This window comes from Beta vulgaris, chromosome 6 (assembly GCF_026745355.1).
Source record: "Beta vulgaris subsp. vulgaris cultivar EL10 chromosome 6, EL10.2, whole genome shotgun sequence".
Classification (NCBI taxonomy): domain Eukaryota; kingdom Viridiplantae; phylum Streptophyta; class Magnoliopsida; order Caryophyllales; family Amaranthaceae; genus Beta; species Beta vulgaris.
Genome location: NC_079207.1, coordinates 37,456,903 through 37,478,938, shown reverse-complemented (window position 1 = coordinate 37,478,938; position 22,036 = coordinate 37,456,903). Strand labels below are relative to the sequence as shown.

Below are 22,036 nucleotides of genomic sequence, written 5' to 3'. Positions count from 1 at the left end.
ATAATCTTACCTTTAACACTTCTTCTGAAAACAATCCCACCTCTTCGAAATCTGTAAGCAATCCCACGTGTACCTTCCCACCTGACCACCGCCACCCCCTCTTACCAGACGCCCGCTGAAGAGGAAACCCACCCCACCACCACTAAACCTGAACCCCGACAACCCCATCCCTAAACGCCACCTGAACTGAACCCCCCCCCCCAATGGCCACCACCTTAATTGAACCCGGAACCCCACCCCACTAGTCAGGGAAAGGGGAGGCTGCGGGGAAGGGGAGGGAAGGGGATGAGGGATTGGGCAAGGGAGGGGAGGGAAGGGGGAAGGGGACGGGGGCTCCGAGGAAGAGGCAATAAGGATGGGGGCTCCGGCAGGGGAGGATAGAGGCAAGGGTATAAGTTCCTTTATTTTAAAAAAACCAATCAAAAGGTGACACGTGGCAAGTCACCTTCTAAAATAAGTTAAGAATTTCACAAACCGGTAAAAGACCTGTTTTGAGAAGATGGGGGTAAAAGTGGGATTGTTTTCAGATTTCGAAGAGGTGAGATTGTTTTCATAACAAGTGCCAAAGGTGGGATTATTAGTTTCCATTTTTCTTTTTTAAAATACCTTTAAGTTTTTGTCGGTAGCAAGCTCGTGCTGATAACGTGTCGCGAGTAATATATAATAAAGAGAAGATACTGAGATGAATGTATCAGTAGGATGTTTTTATATGTGAATGAACAATTCACTTCTTACAATGGCTGTTTTTATAAGCAAAAATTTCACTGTGTATATCGCAAATTAAACAATTGCAGCGGTTGGGGGAAAACTTTTCCAACATCCATTAACTACATGTTAGGTAAAAGTCTATTTCGGTGGACTTCCCCTATTATCTCAACAATGACTTTTTTTAATACATATTGTTTCAAATTAATGTTAATTACATAATTAATTAGTCATGCATACAAATAAGACTAGTTATTAAATATATAATATGACCCATATAATATAATCACTCCTTATGTTGCTTAGTCTCCTCCATTAATCAACATAGAACAGCTGTTCAAACTTCAAAACGTGAACCCAGTACAGTAATCGAAATTTATGAAACAAGTTCGAAGTACAAAATCAAATTCAAATCAAGTCCACGTTCTACGTCGGCAAACCCTAACCTAACCTCGTATATTCTTCTCCTTCATCATCAGATCAAACTCAATCAATTTCCCCCTTTTCAATTTCAATTCAATTTCAACTAGTTTGTTCACGCAATTCCACAGCCAACAAATCCCAATCAATCGGTGTACCGTATGCATATTCCATCAAATGCTGCGCCAGATCCATCATAATTCGAACTCACAAAATTTGAACAACTCTTTTCTAAGATATACTTTGTAAACATATTGTTAATTGTTGTTATGGGAGCAGCAGAGAGGAAGAAGTGGTTATTGGCACTATTCTCAGCTTTGTTAGTCTCTCTCCTCCTTTTTCTGACATCAATCTCTGGGCTGAATGCTTCATACGCGTTCACATCATCATGGATAAACAAACCCACCACAATCCCAACCCATGGGCCCCAGTTTCCTCCGTCGTTCGCTTACTATATATACGGCGGAGGCGGCGATAAGGAGCGCATGCTACGGCTCTTGCTGGCCGTGTACCACCCGCGTAATTGGTATCTATTGCATCTATCTTCAGACGCATCGACGCTCGAGAGAGAGTGGCTTGCTGCAGCTGTGAGGTCGGTGCCATCGATTCAGGCATTCGAAAATGTGGAAGTGATTGGCAAATCAATGTGGTTGACTAATATGGGAGCTACCAATATTGCAGCTACACTTAGAGCTGCCGCTGTTTTATTGAAATTAGATCAAGGCTGGGATTGGTTCATCACTTTGAGTGCCTCTGATTATCCCTTGCTTACTCAGGATGGTAATTTTTTCCCCTTTTCATAAGTGTTGTCATCATTGTTGTTGTTATTGGTTGGTGTTTTTGTAGAAATTTGATTATTGTTGGTGTTGCTTATACTTCTTTATGTTCTGAAAAAAAATGAAAGGTAGGGGGAGGCCTGGGGATTAAAGATGAAACAATAGGGGAAGGCATGGGGGATAAGGATAGGAGAAAGAAATGAGAAGAGGGACTTATGTGATAAAGATTTAAGAGGGATGTAGAGAACTAAACAAAATGCCAAATCAAGTAACATTCTATTTATTCTGAAACGGCTTGATATGATAAGTGTTCGTTTATTTTAGAAGGGAGGAAGTATTTTATTTCTATTTATGGTTTGGTTATGTAGGATGGTAATTACTTATTTCTTTAAGAGAAAAGTTTGGGGTAAATTATGGAAAGTGGTTTATTAAGGAATATAATCTGGTATCTTTGTGGTTGACTGAGTATTCCTAGTTATGTATTTGTGCGAGGAGGGTTTTAGGTCATCACCTCGATGTTAGTTGTGCAACATGGAGGTTACTGAAGTTGTGTATGTAGGAAGGGATGATGCCTTGAAATTCTTAGTCGTGTTTATATTATCCATCTTCATTTGATTAAAAGACGAAGAAAGGTTAATAGTTGGTGCGTTCGTGTGATGACTGTTGAGTCGTGTTGGATGTGAAAATATTGCCGGGAAGATCATTGGAAGTTTCTATGAGTTCATTCAATGGTGCAGTTCATGGCTGATGGAGCTGTATATAGGATGTCTTACATAGCAGAATTAGGACAGAGGGAGCTGTCGCAACCCTCTGGAACTGATCTACTATGAGTGGGTAGCATCAACATTTTACTGCAAGTACTAAGGGCACCTCTCTGTAGAATTAATTCTGTTTGGTTCAATTAGTTTGTGATGGTATTGTTGTATTGACAACTTAGAAACAGGTAGTGTGAAGATTTATGGTTTTTTTGGTGGGCTGTGGGCACTAAACAGATACATAAAAAAGCTAGGGACAAAAGTTAGATACTCACTATTTCTGGCTTCTTTTGGCCATTTATTGGCCTTAAGAATATGTGGAAGCCATGGTGTCAAAACAAGGCCGCATCGTATCGTATCACCCATGTCGTAAAGGTTTCCAAATCTACCGAATCGATATTACCCGCATCGTAAAGGTGTAAAAAAACCGCATTTTAGGCCGGTTTTAGGGATATTTCATGGTTTAAGCCGATATCCAGCGGTACGACAACCGTAGCATCCCCATTCCCGCGACCGTGACCGAAACTGTATTTTCGAACTATGGTGGAAGCACTTTTTACGTGAAAGAAAGCATGAAAGGTTTAACGGTTTCCTGTAAACGTACCTCTGAATTGGAACCCTTGGAGGCTATTGTTTCTGAACCTTTTGTTGACTGCTCTTTAGCGATGAAATTGATTTCTTCTTATTTGCAGTTCAACATAAGCCTGTACATTTAGTAATTGGGTGACATATTGAGTAACTGTTTTAGCGAAATATTAGGAAATTCAAGTTTGGTTTGCACTTTGCAGTACCATCACAAGATTTTGGCTAGGATACTGCCCTTAAACTTCCAAGCTATAGGCATGCCTTTTATGAAATTATGTGGTATCTGGTACTGGATCCTCCCCAACCTCTTGGGCAGATATATTGGACTCTTTCTTAGAAAGTGAGTTCTCATGATGGGAGGAAATAATATATCTATAAACATGTTATATGTGACACATGGTGCCCTTGGATTTACTAATCATCAGGGTAAAGAATTATTTTGTTTTCTGAATCTTTTCTCCCTTATCGTCTTCTCAGTTTCTTCAGGGAGGTAGATTTGTTCTCAGCCAATAGGGTTTGTAGGAAAGGGAGTGGTAAATGTACTCCCTTGGGGTTTTTATATATGGAGTGATGATATCCTAAGGTGAACGCTGTGTCCCCTAGATTTATAGCATTCTTTTCCGTAGGGAATAAGATAGATGAGCATGAGGCTTTACGTCATTCAAATTACTCATCGACAAATGACAATACACATGTGAGAGATTAGATGATATCATTCTTTTGCTTACCTTGAAGACATCTTTGTGTTTGCACTAGGAATTTTGTACATGTATGGCTTCATACTTCTGATCTCTTATAACAAGGGTTATGAAATGTCATGGTGGGAGATATTATGATTTCTGAAGCTCTAAGACTATTCGTATTAATATTTTGAAAACCAATGTTGGTGCGCAAGCGCCACAGACCAGCCTCAATGTTTCTCCTCAGATTAGGTCCCATTTTGGTGTACTCATTCAGGATTTAGCGGGTTTTTTTTACCTGGTTATCTCTATATGCCTTCTCAGAAGGAAAAGAAAAGTAGTGAAAGAAGCCACTCTTTTTCTGGCCTATAAGTTTCGTCTTTCCTTGCCTCTTGGCACCATGCACTTAAGTTGTAAACTTGTAATGCTGTAGAGCGGCCTACGTTGGATTTTGAGGGGACTTCATCAGGGGTACTCGTCATTAAGATTCTCCTGCTTTTTGGTTGAGAATTGATCTCGTTGAAATTGAAGCCCTATGATCCATATGCTTCTGATTTGCCTGCAATACTTCCTGAAGTTCAAGCAGAAAAAAAGCAGTAACCGATGTGGTTCCATCACAAAGCTCTTTGTGGGAATTTTTTTGGATTGCGGCAGGGCAAGTAGGCTGTAAAGTTTATTTTTCTTGCTGTGTTACTAAATGCTTGTAAATCAAATTGATAATCATGTTGAAGCATGTTTTCCTAGATTTAATACTATATGTCTCAAATAAAATATTCTTTTCCTTTTTTTAATTAGAGGTGTGGGGCTTTATTTTGCCTAGTCCTTTGGTGCTGATGGCCGTATCAATTGATGCTTATATCTGGAGTGTCAAATTACTGGATAGTGTTTTAGCCAAATTGTTGTATTTGTAATTTGCTTATTGGTTTCTTTTTCCATTTTGTCAAATACTATAAAAGTAGACCAATTAATACAGGCAAGGAATACGAAAATTAAGGGAACAAATTGCTGGGGTAGCATGCCCATACAAGTTGCTAGGATGTATGAGAGAGAGAGAGGAATATCATGTTCTTTATATCTTCTTCCCAATTACTGTACTCTCAACAAGACAACAAGTATTCAGGGGTGTAATCAATGCGTAGGTTTAACCAAGTTTAATTATTAACTATGTAACTGACTCCCCAGCTTTTGCTGGAGCCTTGCGCAGTGGGTCATTTTATGTTATTACTATTCCCCAGTTTCTGTATCATCGGCAAACATCTTCTAGCTAAAGACAGAAGAGTTTTGCCTTCTATTTCAGGTTACAATTAATCCTTCTAATATACATAGACTTTGGTTTTCTGTCAATATGCCAATTACCTTTTCTGCTGACTGTCATCTGATGTTATGTTTAAATGATGCATTATTTGATTAAGGTGCTGCATTTCTTACCTATGCTAATATTGGCTGGTTGTTTGTTCCGTGGTCTAGATATCTTCCATTTCCATTGTTGATGCTGATTAAAGTCTCTACTTATTTACTTCAGACTTGGCTCATGTATTCTCATCAATAAAGAGAGACCTCAATTTCATCGATCACACCAGTGAGCTTGGGTGGAAAGAGTAGGCAAACCCTTTCATTTACTTTAATCCATCATTTTTTGCAAATAGGTCTGATTGCACCTAAGCATTGGTGTTGCTTTCTTTTCCTTAAAGAACTATTTGATGTTTGCAGACAACAAAGGATTCAGCCCATCATTGTGGACCCATCAATATACTTAGCTAGAAAAAGCCAGATATTTACTGCAACACAAAAGCGGCCTACACCTGCTGCTTTCAAAGTTTTTACAGGCAACTCTTCTGACTATATATCATTGCCGTAGAATGAATAGAATAAACATACTTGGTATATTGATGGCATTTATTTGCTTCTTGGCAGGTTCTCCTTGGGTTATCTTAAGCCGGTCCTTTCTAAAATTTTGCCTCTTTGGTTGGGATAATCTCCCTCGTACCATCTTAATGTATTTTAATAATGCAATGTTTCCCCAAGAAGGTTATTTTCATTCCGTCATTTGCAATTCACCAGAGTTCAGAAACACAACTGTCAACAATGATTTGAGATACATGATATGGGATAGTCCTCCAAAAATGGAACCCCACTATCTGAATGTATCTGATTTTGATCAAATGATTCAGAGTGGAGCAGCTATTGCAAGACAATTTCAAAAGGATGATCCAGTTTTGACCATGATCGATGAGAAAATACTCAACCGCAGACATAACAGAGTTGTTCCTGGATCATGGTGTTCTGGCCGAGATAGTTGGTTTACTGATGCTTGTGGCCAGTGGGGTGATATCAATTCTTTGAAGCCTGGCCTCCAAGCAAAAAGGTTTGCAGATTCTATGACGAACTATATTGATGACCTTAATTCACAGTCTACACAATGCAAATGACAGATAGTCTCTGAGACACAGCAGCACTTTATTTTTAACTTATCCAAGCATGAGAGACCACAGGTGCATATTAGCCAGTTTACTAAGGTGGTTTACATTCAAATATGGTTGGGCAATACATTTGTACTAATTTGGTATACAGATTGTTCATAGTGGGTGGAAGTCGGGGGGAAATGGCCTACTCTTTAAAGGGACTTTGAGCCTGCATTGTGGCTTGGAGGGGCCAGCATTTGATATAGAGTAAATCTGGTCTCTGAAATACTACCTAGGAAGTCCCTTTATTATGTAGCAGTATACATACTGATCCTTTTGTATCTTTTTGTACGACATCGACATTGTCGTTGAAAATGTGCTTATGATTCATTCTTGATAGTCTTTTATCACTTTTACTATATGTGTTTATTCGTATACGATACTTTTGTCTTATTTGGATGGTTCTTATTCAACATTCTGACACTATGCAAATTACAATCTATTTTTTGACATTATGTAATTAATCATCTATCTGGTATGATGAATATGGCTAGGGATACTAGTGAGTACAATTGGCTTGTGAGCTATTTGAGTTCAACTGCAAAGTTTCACTAGAGTCAAACCCAATCATGTCGATTCGAGAGGCCATAAGTGGGGGTTGTAACTTGTCACCCCATTTGAATTTTAAGTTGGTACTGCTTAAATTTGGGTGAGTAGAGGGAATTCTTCAACAAACTAAGGCTTCTAAGGGTATTCGATATTGTTTGAGGGGGAGAAAATGCTCCACTTTTACTTACCATGGCATGATTGCTTAAGCAATAAGAATTAAGTAGTTGGCGGTCAATGATTGGTTGATGATCTTTGTCCAATAATGTTCAACCCTTTAGGCTCCGTTTGGTAGAGCGTAAAACGTTTTTCCGGAAAACTGTTTTCCTCTATTTTCAGTTTTACATTGTTTGGTTGGCAAAAGAGTGTAAAACCATTTTCCCTTGGGGTAAAATTACTCTCCCAATGATGGAAAACCATTTTCCTTTCAAAATGAAGGGAAAACTATTTTCCTTATCTATCTTGTACACTCCTCTCACTACCTCCTTACTTTTCCTTTCATTTTCCTTTCATTTCATCATTTTTTTTACATCGAACCAAACAACGGAAAACTAATTTTGGAATTGTGTTTTCCATTGTAAATTGTTTTCCATGAAAATCATTTTACACTGAAAATGTTTTACGCCCTACCAAACAGAGCCTTAGTGTTAAAGTTTTTGAAAGACGAACTTAAGTAAACCCACTTTTTTGGGTTGATTAGGCAAAGGATTTTTTTTTTTTTTTGACATCAGATAAACTTACAAGAAGGAATAAAGAAAGACACACCTATAAGAAAACAGAGAAAACTACAGAGAAACTCCTGAAATAAAACCTATCCTACGTCTTCTACACCAGTTTGCTAGCTGAGTAGCCCTTGTAACTTGTGTGCGCGAGACTTGAAGCACTTGACAAGTATAAAACAAATTTCCTAGAGTCCGAATCTTATCAAGAGTCCATTTGATGGAGATATCCGTTGTGGTTACTGATCTCAGTAATCGAACTAAAGCACATGAATCAGTGAGAATGCGAAGGTGTAGATGTCCCGCGTCTTTTGCCCATTGTAATCTGCTAAGGCATGCCTTGGCTTTAGTAGCAAGTGCTGAATGAGCGTAGCAGAAACATCCGTTAAAAGGCAACTCAGAAGCCAAGTTGGAGTTATTAACCCAAGCCATCCCTCCTATTTTCGTTCTCTTATCCCATGCTCCATCCACCTGTACGATCAGTGTCTGATGTTGGTGTACCCGCTGACCCAGATTGGTACATAGAAAACCTGGCGGTGTAGTGGGGTCTCTTGGATTCCGAGTTGGGTCGAACTGAGTAACAAAAATGGCATGTTGGTCTTTACTAACTTGAATGTGGCTATTAATCGAGTGTAATGTAGGACGAATGCTGCGAAAAACTTGTTCATTACGTAAGAGCCAAATAGCCCAAAGTCCACCCACAAAATTAGGTAGCCTAGAAGTAGGAGTGTCCTCTCTATGGAAGCTAGAAAAGCGTCCAGTAAGAAAGCCATTCACGAAAGGTGCCTTCAGTGCTTGCGTTCAAATATAATCCTAGAGAGCAGCGATCCCAAACTTCTATTGCAAGTGGACATTGACGGAACAAGTGTTGAGTATCCTCAATATCGGCTAGGGAAATTGGGCATTCACTCGAACTTCCCATTTCACGGTTGAAGAGATTTTTTGACGTGACTAAACCATTGTGCCATAACTTCCAAAGAAAAAGTTTCCATTTTGGCATGATGCGCAATCCCCAAAGAGTACGAAAGAACATATTATCCTAGGTGGATGTCATGCTGCAGATATCGCTTTGCTGTTGGAGTAGTATTACATACCCCGATTTTGTTGAATAGTTGCCTGAGGTATTATAGGGCCAAAACTGTTCATCCCGTTGGTGCGGGTCATTAGGAAGCTCAATACCCTTAATTTGTCGTGCTGTATCTGGCTCGAAAAGTCGGTGCAGCTTATTAATGTCCCACCCTTGTTGGTGCGGAAGAATTAAATCGCTTACCTTAAGGTTTCGTGCTTCCGATAACGAGGTCCTATCTCGAAGAACAGGATTTGAGCCGTTCATCCATATTGACGAGGACACTCTAATGTTCCTGCCATTGCCCACCTTCCATTGTATGTGCTTATGGAGTAATGTATCGGCCAAAAAAATCCCTTTTCTACCCCAAGAAGCCTGTTGTGAGTTTCGCAATGGAGAGAAACCCGCATTTCTATTCTTACTATAAACTTTGGCAAGGAGCAGTTGCGGATTGCAAGTAATTCGCCATGCTTTCTTCATTAATAGGGCCTGATTGAGTAAACCCACAGTACGAATGCCTAGCCCCCCACAACTGCGGTGAGTGTGTAAGAGTTCCCGCTTCTTCCAATGAACTCCTCTGCCATGTGCATCTTTCCAGAAGAAAGAAGCCAAAAGACTGTCTATTTTATTCGTTATAGTGGTTGGAATCCGAAAGACCGCCAAATGGTTCATGATGGCTCCTATAAGGATGGAGTTAATAATAATCAACTTGGTCGGTTGAGAGATATTAGTGTGGCTCCAGCTAGAAATTCGTTGAGAAATCTTATCCAGTAGAGGTGTGAACTGTTGTACTTTAGTAGTCTGGAAGTCAATTGGAACTCCAAGATAGGTACCAAGGGAATCTTTAGAATCCATACGCAAAATAGCTTTGTAATCGTGTTGAGTTTCCATCGGAGTATTGGGGCTGAACTTAACAAATGATTTTGAACACTAGGTAAAGTAGTAACTTCTATCTATCTATACAAATATATTAAAAGGCGTGCGTAACAACATCGATGCACCACGTGGCACCCTCCTCCTGCCACTAGAATTTCGCCACGTGTCTGTTAACCAACAAAGTCAAGTGTTCATTATTTTAAATATAAACTAGTGAGTGTCCCGGGCGATGCCCCGGATTGTTTCTTTTCGTAAATTTTTGTCTTGTGAGAAAAAAATTGACGTCATAATTTGAAGAATACAAGAAATTGGAGCAAGAGTTTATATCTACAATAGTCTACTATCATTATCATTAATGTGTTAGGTATTCAACTACTTGTGTAGTCTTTTAATGAGGTATAATTACAAGATCTTATTATATTTTATTTTCAAATATTAAACAATGATGTTATGTTGGATCAATGGTTAAGCTTTCACTTTTCCTTTCAAAGGTCACGTATTCGATACCTTCTAACCATACAACATAAATTTTTTTAGTTGAGGGGTTTGACATGAAAATAGAGCATTTGCATTAGAGGCTTAGTGGAGAGTGCCACGTGGCACATAGACATTCTTATGAACGCCTTTTAATATATTAGTATAGATATGCTGAAGCTTGGGCTCGAACCCCAGACCTTATGTAAGGTTTTTCAAAGAATCAACATCTCATCTAACTTCTCTTAGTGATCCATGTTTTCACAAAATTACAAATATGTGTTCTAATTAGTTAATGTTATTAAACATATCCCTTGCATCCTTAAAAATTCTATACAAATATATTAAAAGGCGTGTGTAACAACATCGATGCGCAATGTGGCACCCTCCTCCTGCCACCAGAATTTTGCCACGTGTCTGTTAACCAACAAAGTCAAGTGTTTATTATTTTAAAAATAAATATGTTGAAGCTTGGGCTCGAACCCCTGACCTTATGTAAGGTTTTTCAAAGAATCAGCATCTCATCTAACTTCTCTTAGTGATCCATGTTTCCACAAAATTACAAATATGTGTTCTAATTAGTTAATGTTATTAAACATATCCCTTGCATCCTTAAAAATTCTATACAAATATATTAAAAGGCGTGCGTAACAACATCGATGCGCCATGTGGCACCCTCCTCCTGCCACCAGAATTTTACCACGTGTCTGTTAACCAACAAAGTCAAGTGTTCATTATTTTAAAAAAATAAATATGTTGAAGCTTGGGCTCAAACCCCTGACCTTATGTAAGGTTTTTCAAAGAATCGACATCTCATCTAACTTCTCTTAGTGATCCATGTTTCCATAAAATTACAAATACGTGTTCTAATTAGTTAATGTTATTAAACATATCCCTTGCATCCTTAAAAATAAATAAATTTGCATTTTCATTATAATTAATTATGTATGCATGATATTATTTGAAGAGTAGTGTTGACCACTACAGTACTACCCCTAGGGAGTTTTAGTTCATGTAATATATGTACAATAAAGAAGTTTAGAAATTGCGTAGTATAGGGTTTGATCCCGAGACCTCAAGTACATATAATAAATTCTTAACCACTAGGCTAAGTTGTATTTATTGTTATTATCATAAAGTATTATATTAATAAATGAATTTTTTTCTTACCCGGGGCATAGCTCGGGCCTAATAACTAGTTTGAAGGTAAAATCTAGTAACTTGAGTGCACTTATTGGTATCACCGAATTTACTAATTATCGTTTCTACTTTCTATTACCAATTAAATACATCGTGATACCAATTCAAAATTTATAAAACATTAAGAGTTAATAATAAGTATCATTAAAACACTTTTATTTATCACTAAAAGTATAATTTAAACATATATATTTGACTTATAAAATGAACCTTGTAAAAAACTAGTCAAATTAAACCCTCCCTCTCTCTAAATCTGCCTAAAAGTCCCAAACTCTAGAAACCCTAAGCGCGTCCCACCGCCCGCAGGCTCGCTGGTTGCCGCAGGTCGCCGGGAAGCTTGCAACATCCTTCCTTTTCATCGCTTTAGTGTAAGCTAGTCTATTCCCCTCCCCGTTCTCCTGAGTCTTGTTCACCCCCTCCCCTACGTCGTTGCTCCCCTGTTTCCTCCACTCAGTCTCCCCCTCCCCTCTTCCTAGTTTTCGCTGGTGGCCGCGATCTTGCCGGCGAAGGTTTTCCCAATGTTTTTTTGTCGCAGCACCCTCCCCATCCTCGTAGTTGCATCGCCACCACAAGGTACCATCGTGAGTGTTGTCCAGTAGTGTTGTCCATCACATTCCCTGGTCTTTTAGGTTGTCAATAGGGCTAATTCCCCCTCCCGGTCCCTAGTTGTTGGTGCTTTAAGTTTTAGGTTTTAGGCTTCCCTTCCCCGATCCCCTGTTTGAATTCATAGTTGGACTTATGTCTTGTAAGCACAGTCCCGTAGTTAGTTTTGTAGTTGATTTGGGCTTCCCCTCCCTTTCCCCCAATTTAAAGTCGGATCCCCTATCCCATCTAGATCGTGTCGGACTCCCCTTTCCCCCTCTCCCCTGTTAGTGTCGGGCTTCCCCTCCCCCTCCCCCCTGGTTGTTGGAATTTCCAAATAGTTATGTCAGGTATTTTCTTAAAACGTGTATTAAATCTCCAAATAAAACGAGTGCATTGTTTTCGAGTTGCTAAAGAAGTTGTCCGTGGTTAGTTGTGGCCATCGACAAGTGTTTGTCAGTTGGGTCAAGTTTTGTGCTTCAAGCTGGTTATAGTAGTCTATGTTGGTTTTTGGGAATATGTGCTGAGGGACAAGGTGACTCAAGAAGTTCATGAGCATGGACGAGGCGATGAGAGGTTTTCATGGTTGGGATGTATGTTTTTCGGTTTTCCAAACCGAAGGTGTGGTCGAGAGCTCCACTTATTTGGCTCTCTCCTTAGCTTGGCATTGATCTTAATGGTCCTTGTCTTGACAACTTCAAATCTGCAGGCCACACCCCAGTTGCATCTAGGAGTTTTCAGCACGCCCACTCATTTGAGTTTCTCCTACCTTATGGAGAAACATGAAATACTCTCGAGCGAGAGTAATGAGTCATGGAATGTGACTCTTCGAAGTATCATGAGCCCAAAATCCTAAGAAATAACAGATTGTTGGGATTGCTTATACGGCGAGACGCGACACTCGTCGTTGCTTGTTCGTCGTCCAAATCGTGACCGCCATCCTCTTCTTCTACCACTTCCATCAGCATTATGAGGATCGAATCCATTATCACATGCATTGACCAGCGACGCCCTCCTTTCTAAGCACTTTGTATCAGTTTTACTTATTTTTGGTTTTAGCTAGATTGTACGAGCTCATACAACTCATTTAAGCTTGTTTGTTTGTTTTCGGTTTGGTTGTATTAACATTAGGTAGTAGTTTTGATTTTAATTAATGCACGATTTCTCGTTGTAAAACAAAAGTATCAATTAAACAAGTCTTAATCACCAACGCAAAATTTTTAAGAGACTGATAGTATTTTAACACTTTTTAATATTTCCAAAACAGTTTATTAGAATATTTTTAGTGTCTGTAATAGCCCGCTCCAAATAGCAGCTTGATTAAGACCTAATACTTACGAAGTTAAGCTGCTAATCAAAGGGACTGTTAGGGTGGATTTCCGCACCTTCCTTGCTAAGGAAATTAGGAAATCCCATAGTATCCAAGCTTATAAAAAAATTGATAATAAATTAGTTGTTACAATATGTTTTGAGTACATAGCTTACAAATTGGAAATACAAGTTTAACCTACCAAGGAACATTATATAAAACAGATATCACATAGCAGCGGCTAAACACATTGATCATAACTTCACATTCGCACACATGTGCTAACTCGGACGTTCTCTCTAATCCTGCAAAATAGATGAATCTGCCCCCACCAGGACAAGTCCATAAAACAAAACACGTCAGCTGATGCTGGTATACAAGTCCCACCGTTTCCAAAATAATAAGGTGGCTGAAATTACGCAATTGTTTCTTATACTCAAAGTGTAAACTCATAATTTATGAGATACTTCAATTCTTATTCATAAATACGTTAATACTTGCTCAGAAATACGTTAATACTTGCTCAGAAATACGTTGGTTCTTTCCTGTAAACTTCCATAGAAATACTTGCATATCCTGGAGAAATTTCGAAGAATTATCTCAAGATATCACACATCGTTCTCCACAAATAATAATCTTATACTTATCATAAACATAGCATAACTCCAGGGAAGGAACACGAATGGAAAGGGCCAAGCCACAACTCCAGACTTTTGAGGGACGTCTCCCCACCTTTCTTATTTTCTGCTTGCAAGACTTCTAGGTCATGACCCTATATAACGGAGAAATACCCGCTCCAAACACATAATGAGCAAACCCGCTCTACAAATGTTGTTCACTTCCCCTCATAAAACAAAACTTGTAATTATACAAAAATATTTGTACTCAACACTTGTACTTTAATACTTATGCTGAAATACTTAGACTTAAACACTTATACAGAAATAATTATACTTTTATAAATTACTTAAATACTTATTCGTAATCACTATTTCAACCATCATAACAAACTTTAACTTATTAAAACAAGTTTCGTAAAATAAGCTTGCTATGCCAAGTTCCACTATTTTGGGAAGTGACTTACTAACAAGGTATCGGAAACGACGTCATGGTTATCCAAAGCGGTCAATAAAGCGATCAACAAGATATGCCAACATGCATAAGACCATAAATATAACCATAATCGTACCATTTAACCGTTAATTTTATCGGTTCGGTAACCTTACCGTTAAAACATATTTTTATCATTATAGTTACCACCCGTTTTAATCGATTTTTCGGTATTTCGGTTTCAATTTTTTATGAAAACCCTTAGATTGCATGTCCCTTCATGTATTTCTGGAATAATATAGTTTCCCTCCTCACGATTTGCACATTTCAGGATATGATGAGTGCATGATTTTTTGTAGAGGCGGCCTTCATGGCGTTGGAGCCATTCCACCTTCTTTTTCAAGTGTTTACATTTTTTTAGTTCGAGGGAAGATGACCTTCATTTACAAAAGCAATGATGGCATACATCCAGGTACTTGTAATAGAGGGGAATTTTCCCGACCAGTTAAAAGAGTACTGAGCACAACGGAATAAACTTTAGTCGAGATAACCCGGACTATTACCACCACACTCACTTAACAACATTGGAAAGTATCGAACACAAATTCCAACTCTATTCAAATTAATTTAACTATTACAACAATGTCCTGATTCTCAGGCTTATACTCATAAATTTCTATAGAAAATGCGACAAGGTTTCCTTTAAAAATAAGACAATCCTAAAACGGGAAAATAGTTTAAACCTGTTTACAATATCAATAAATAAAATATTTCCAAATCCAAAAACACAACAATCTCAACGCTTTTGCACAACAATAAACAATAGCGAATCAGGAGCACTAACGACTCTTAGAAATATTAAATCGAAAATAAATAATCTACAACTAACTGCTACAAAGTCAAGCGTCCTCACTTCGGAAACAAATATACCACCGATTCCAGCTCATATCAGCTTCAACTTGCAAACTATTAACTTACGACTTCAACCTGAAACATTTAGGAAAACAGCCACCCACCAAGTGACAGGCCACATAAATGACAAAACAACTTACACACACATCAACAAAGCTGAGTATTAAACCCGTAAATAATTTGACACATGCTTTGGTGGCTTTTACTTGGAAACGACTCAACAATCAACATACTCATACTGTCACAACATCATCACATCAACTCCTCTTAACCAAATACATATTATATTTTTGTCCGATTATCTCTTATCTATTACACCATCATTCACATAACAGCAAATGCAACAAGGTAACTTCCAAGCAATCATAACAAAGACATCTTTTATATATCTTTATTTAATTAGTCTTTCAAATATATCATGGTTCCTTATCAGGAAACCAAGTTTGCCCACTATGATATAAATAATATTTTCTTACCTTTAATCGATTTCTTATCAGAAATTCAATACTTTACAAACAATTCCTTATCAAGAAATTCAATAACATGGCAACATTCCACTATGCGATTCCTTATCGGGAATCCAATACGTAAGTATGATTCCTTATCAGAAATCCAATATCATAACAACTTACGATAATATATCAACATATGATTTCTTATCACGAATCCAATATCAACATATGATTCCTTATCAGAATTCCAATATCATCATTATATTACATGATATGATTCCTTATCGGGAATCCAATATCGAAACAACTTACCATGATATGATTCCTTATCGGGAATCCAATATCGAAATAACTTTCATACTTTGAGATAACGTTATTTTTGACCAGGGGGAAAGAGAACGCGGCGGAGGGGACAAAGCTTACACTCCGAGAATGAGGTCGTCACCCAACTATTCACTTTACTTTTGGCTAATAATCGCGACTAGTCGGGAGTATATTTTCTGCTAATTTCATCAGCCATCCACAGGTTTCGCATTTCCTGATATATCTCCCGATTATCACCCCACAAAGCAATGAGCAGGTTTTCCAGTGGGGCCCCTAAGGTTCACAGTCCATGGCACTGTTCGTGTCACCTCATCCGTCGACTCAGATGAGGCTACTTTCCCCTTTAGATTCCTTTTGATTATTATTCATAACACAATCATGTCGTTCTTGAATCTCATTCAACAGTTTAGATATTTTATAACAATCTTAGAACAATAAACCAATCCAAAACACTTCTTATTAGATAAATATCATAGATTAACATAATATCTTTACAAGTAAGTATTTCATATTAATACATGTATGCTTCTATATGCGACCAATTCCAATCATAAAACTTATGTATCACAACAACTAATAACTACTCATGTTCAATAAAACATCAATAACAATAACACTAGGTCTCTCAGTTACAATTAAATAATGAGAGTTACTAAAGCAACTATGCATAACTCATACTTTTGCATATAATAAATTATACTGTTTTGAGCTTCATGATTGTCGGTCAAGATTCATCGTAGTAATAATATTAATAGTGGTCATGAAATAACCACAAACTTACAATAGGTCTCTAAGAACTTATTAACTAGTGAGAGTTAACTCAAACTCTACAACTCAAGGTTTCATCAATCAAAGGTTGATAATAAGTAACTAAAGATGGTCCAAGTTATACCATTAGCTGAATTCTGATTAACATAATCAACAATGAACCCATCTAGGAGCCATACTTGCACTTACATTGACGACTCCACCCCTTTCCTAATTACACACCAACTGTATCAAATAACTGAAGCTCCTTTAAATTAAGCACTAAACTTGTATCCATTTATTTACCACAACTCACGTACTAACTCATTTTAGCAAATACGACTCAGATAGTCCAACTTTATTATATTACTCCAATTGCAGTTATTAAACTAAATCCTTTTCTAGAAACACCATATCAAGAGTCCAGTCCTCAAATAGTTAAACTATCTCCACTATCTTCATTATTATTTATAATTAGTCAATCCCTTTTATAACTTTTTGTGAGAAAACTATTTAAGTTATTTACTTTCAAAGTCTAGTTAAGTGATTCTTCTTTATAATACCATTAACGATTCCAGTCAAATTATATACTCTTTTTACTAACTAATGCATTTAGTTTATGATATATCGTATAATTTCATATGATTAAACATCTTCTTAAATTTATATTCCACCCATCTAGATATAGTTACAACATCATTATAAGTTTACTAAGTTAATTAAGTTTATTTCACTTAATACTTTCTATAATAAATACCTTGACAAACCAATAATTCATAGTTATACTTCTTTTCCCATACTAGATAGTATATTTCCCAAAGTAATATGAACCAATACTAACAATACATAACCCAATTTCAAGGATTCTAGGAAAAGAACCCGTAGCATGAATTAACCCGCATTCTAGTTCATTTGATAATTATGTGAACTTTATACATTAACTATGGCACTTAAACCAGAAAACTTCATATCAACTTACAATTCTAACCAATAATCAAAGCACCTCTAAGCACAAAACTCGATGCAAAAGTTGATTGAACTTATATTCAAAAAGTAATAGTAACAACATCTAACATACCAATACATGAACTACTTTACAACTTCACATGATACAATAAATCATAACTAGAATAAGTTCCAAAAGCATTCTTTCATTTACCGATACTTTTAAAATTACAAATGATAGTAAGAACATTCAACTCCAAGAAGGAAAGTTGTTAAATTTATCTCTTCTAAGATCTAGTTACTTCATTGATCTTATAATTAGGTTTCTCATCTCCAGTTTAGTTACAATTATAAGTTTGCTAACTATCTCATCTAGTTAATCCTTCTTAAAGCTATTGATTCACCAACTTACTAATATTCTTCATCCAGAATGCAATCAACCTTACTCTATCATAATTAACTTTTGTTAACTCAGCAATAACAATAATCCTAATAAGAGAAAGCAATCTAATTTATCCCATTTCACAAAGTACAATTGATTTACAAGTATGAAAATATAGTTTGAAACAACAAAAAAATCCATTAAAATTTGATTTTATAATTACTTAGAGGAACATATAATCTAAAATCAATATAACAAAATTTCAAAAATTAGCCCAAGAAGAAAGTTCCAATCTTTAACATTAGCAAGCTTACAATCAATATTAGAATCTAAATCATAAACCCAATTCATTATAAACAATATACAATGAAAGCAAATCTATAACATAAACTTCATGGACAAAATATCTATAACATATTCAACCCGATTTGAGTATCAAATAAAGAAGGAAAACAAGTTGAGTTTAGTAGCTTGGAACACCACCACAAACGGTGGCGGCAAAGTGAAGGGAGGGAGAACAAAGTGACAGCATAGCAACGGCGAAGCACTGACACCCACCACACTCGCGCAACAACAAACAACGAAAGGAGATAAAGAAAAGCAAACAAAGGCCGACTTCAAGGCCGCATCAACGTGGGACGACAATCACCACCGATGAACAACAACAACAACAACGACGCAATGGCAGCAGGACGACGACAAGAGCATCGACAATATTCTCGCACAACAACACACCACCGAGGAGATAGGAACCATGAACCGCTGTAATGCCAGCAAGAGGAGAGACAACTCCAATGAGCAGCAAGGGGGGAAGGAAATTTTGGCGGAGGTGCTAGCGAGAAGAGAAAGAGAAACAGGGGTGGGTGCTAGGTCTTCACGGGAAGCAGGGGAAGAGAGAATGGGTTGCCAAAGAGAATGGGTGGGTGCTAGGTTTTCACGGGAAACAGGTGATAGAAAGTTTAAGGGGCGTGTCTTGGTTTATCATTAAACCAACAAAGGGTGGGGTTGGGATTTGGGTTTCTTTTTAGCAAAACTCAACCAATTCAAGATGCTTGCACTCAAAATACCTTTAATTTAGTCAATAAATTACAAACAAAACAAAGTCAGAATTTGTAACTTTATAATAAAACCAAAACTCGATATTATTATCTATAAATCATATATAAAAATATTAAAACTCTTACATAATAATAACATATAATACATGATTAAATTAATTACATTAGCATTTAATAAATCCTTTTAAGAATAAGCCTATTACAACCTAACCGGTGTAGCTTATGGAGTTGATGTACGTTAATTCTTAGCTAGTCAAGACCTCCTACATTATGGTTAAAGGGCTCAAACCCTCGGCTGAGCTGGTTATCCTAGCAAAGGCATCGACTTGCTATTTCTCACATCTGGGGATATAATGAATGGTTGAACTTGAGAGTTTGCTTAGTATTTCTCTTATTATTTTAGAAAGATATATTCTTATATTATCTTCTTTAACTCTGTATTTATCTTATTTTAGAAAGATATATTCTTATATTATCTTCTTTAACTCTGTATTCTCACATCTGGCGAAATTTTTCTTTAGTGTTCATAAAACCTTAAGACTTAAAAGATAAATAGGGTTTTGGAAATTGGGCTCACTTACTGAACCTAACGCATTAAAGATCAACGAATTACACAAGGCGATCTCTCCACCAGATACTTCTTTTATAAACTCAAGCAACGCCGAAATCATGAAAGAATTTACATGCTATGTGACCAGGAAGACCTTCGCTGGACACTCAGACTCAGATATCTGCCACTATCCAATCCTATTTTCAAGAAATTTTCCAAAGTAACCTTCCCTTGTCACCTTATACTGTTTAGCGGTCCGAACAAACTAATCTTGCACCAGAGAAATGCATCCCTGTTCCTTACTCCCCAACAACGACCTGATCTGCTAAGGTCGTTTGACCCTTTGGAAGTTAAAACGTCGATGTTTGGTATTGGTAACACTAAATCTCCGGGGATCGATGGCTTTCCCTCTCATTTCTTCAAAAGTCACTGGGACTTGGTTGGGCAACATGTTACCGCTGCGATCACCCAATTTTTCACCTCTGGCTATATCTTGAAGGAATGAAACAAATCTCTACTAGTTCTTATTCCTATAATTGATGCTCCAGAAGAAGCTAATTACCTGAGACTTATCGGCTTATGCAATACTATCCACAAGTGTGCTTCTAAATGTCTAGTGAATCGTATGAAACCACAGCTGCCTATTCTCATTGCTAACTACCAAATGCATTTGTTTCCGGACGACATATGGACGACAACATCCTGGTAAGCCATGAACTTACTCATGTTGTGAACAAACAACGTAGGGGATCATGTCATCTAGCTGTCCTAAAGTTGGATATGAATAAGGCTTATATAGAGTAAGCTGGTTGTTTATCCTAAAGAATTTGACTGCATACAGATTCCCACCCCAGCGGGTGCATCTTATCCATCAGTGTATCACTACTGTCACCTATAAGATACTAGTCAATGGCAAATCAACGGACACTGTTAAACCTCATTGTGGTCTAAGGCAAGGAGATCCTTTATCTCCATACATGTTCCTGTTTTGCATGGATATTTTGTCTCGAATGACCAGCCTAGCCACTAATATCAACTTTTTTGAAAGTATCGGCCTTCACAGAGGTAAATAACTCATTTCGCACTTACTTTTTTTTTGCAGATGATGCACTCTTCTTTTTCAAACCTTCAGAATTGGCTTGTCAGAATTCCTCTCTCGTCTTCTAGCGATTTTGTTCAAATTACGGGCAAGTGATCAGTTTGCAAAGGCTTTGTCAAATTTAGTCCTAACATTCCTCTGGACACGCAAGCACAATATAAACAGATTCTCCATATGGATGCTCACTTTTCCCTTGGAATATATCTTGGGACTTCAATCGATATCTAGACTTCCAAGACAAGGCATTTCACTTTCCTCTTGTACAAAATTTCGAAAACTATCTCAAACTAGAATTTAAGGAAGATTTTTCGTACGGGTAAATTGAACTCATCAACTCAGTACTTATTGCTTCCATTTCAAACATTCTAAGTGTTTTCCAAGTCCCTAAAACCATTACCAACAGGATTGATGCAATGCTTGCTCGGTGCTTTTGGTCAAACCATCAAGGCAAAGGACTAACATGGAAAAAGAAGGAAGTTTTGCAACTGCCGCGGGGAGCTGGGGGTCTTGGCATCCGAAATGTGTTTATCTTCAATGAGGCTTTATTGATCAAAAAGGTAATCCGCATCTACCACCAGCCACAAACAATTTTGTCCCGTGTCTACACCTCCTCTCAGAGCCCTTACCTTCAACACCGCCCTGCCAAGGGGCAGATTTCTTGAGGATTCTGTGGACTTCTGCATGCTAAACATCTTCTCCAACAACATAGCGCATGGAAATTTGGGAGTGGACCTCATGAAAAAAATTCCGAGGACAAGTGGGTGCATGACACTACACCCCTTCTGCGAGATGATATAACTTTTGCCCAAGCAGTCAGACTTTGGATTCAAGACTTTATAGATCTCTCTACCAATACCTGGATTTCCTCTCGATTACGCCAATGCTTTACCCCTACTAATGCTTTAGCTATCCAAATCGTGCAAATTCCACCGACTGGTGATCCAAAAGACTTTGTGTACTAGCCCCATACCTCATCAGGCGAGTATAATACAAAATTGGGATACTTTATTCTCTCCCAGAAACATGAAATCTGTAGCATGGACACTCCTCAAGACCTCGGTTTTTCCCAAATTCTCTGGAGTTTGAGCATCATGCCCAAATGGAAACTGTTGGTTTGGAAAGTTTGGCATTATAGTTTAGCTATGAAAGCTAATCTCTTTCGTAGATATATAAGGCCTAATCCTTTATGCCCTTTATATCATGCGAGTGATGAGGACTTGCATCATCTCTTTTGGCTTTGCCCCCATGGCTCTGAGATTTGGTTGGATAGACCCTTGAGCATTTGTCTCACCCCGCGGGAAGATACCACCCTTACAAAATGGATTATAGCGTGGATTACCAAATTCTGAAAGGAAGATGACG

General features: G+C 37.7%; 1 protein-coding gene across 1 annotated transcript; it reads left to right on the top strand.

Moving 5' to 3' along the window:
- Window positions 1–1,009: 1,009 nt before the first annotated feature.
- On the top strand, window positions 1,010–6,739 carry LOC104896621 (beta-glucuronosyltransferase GlcAT14A). Its single transcript, XM_010683386.4, has 4 exons — window positions 1,010–1,905; window positions 5,444–5,519; window positions 5,632–5,747; window positions 5,836–6,739. The coding sequence occupies exons 1-4, from the start codon at window positions 1,395–1,397 to the stop codon at window positions 6,348–6,350; spliced, it is 1,218 nt and encodes a 405-aa protein (XP_010681688.1). The 5' UTR covers window positions 1,010–1,394; the 3' UTR covers window positions 6,351–6,739.
- The last annotated feature ends 15,297 nt before the right edge of the window (window positions 6,740–22,036 follow it).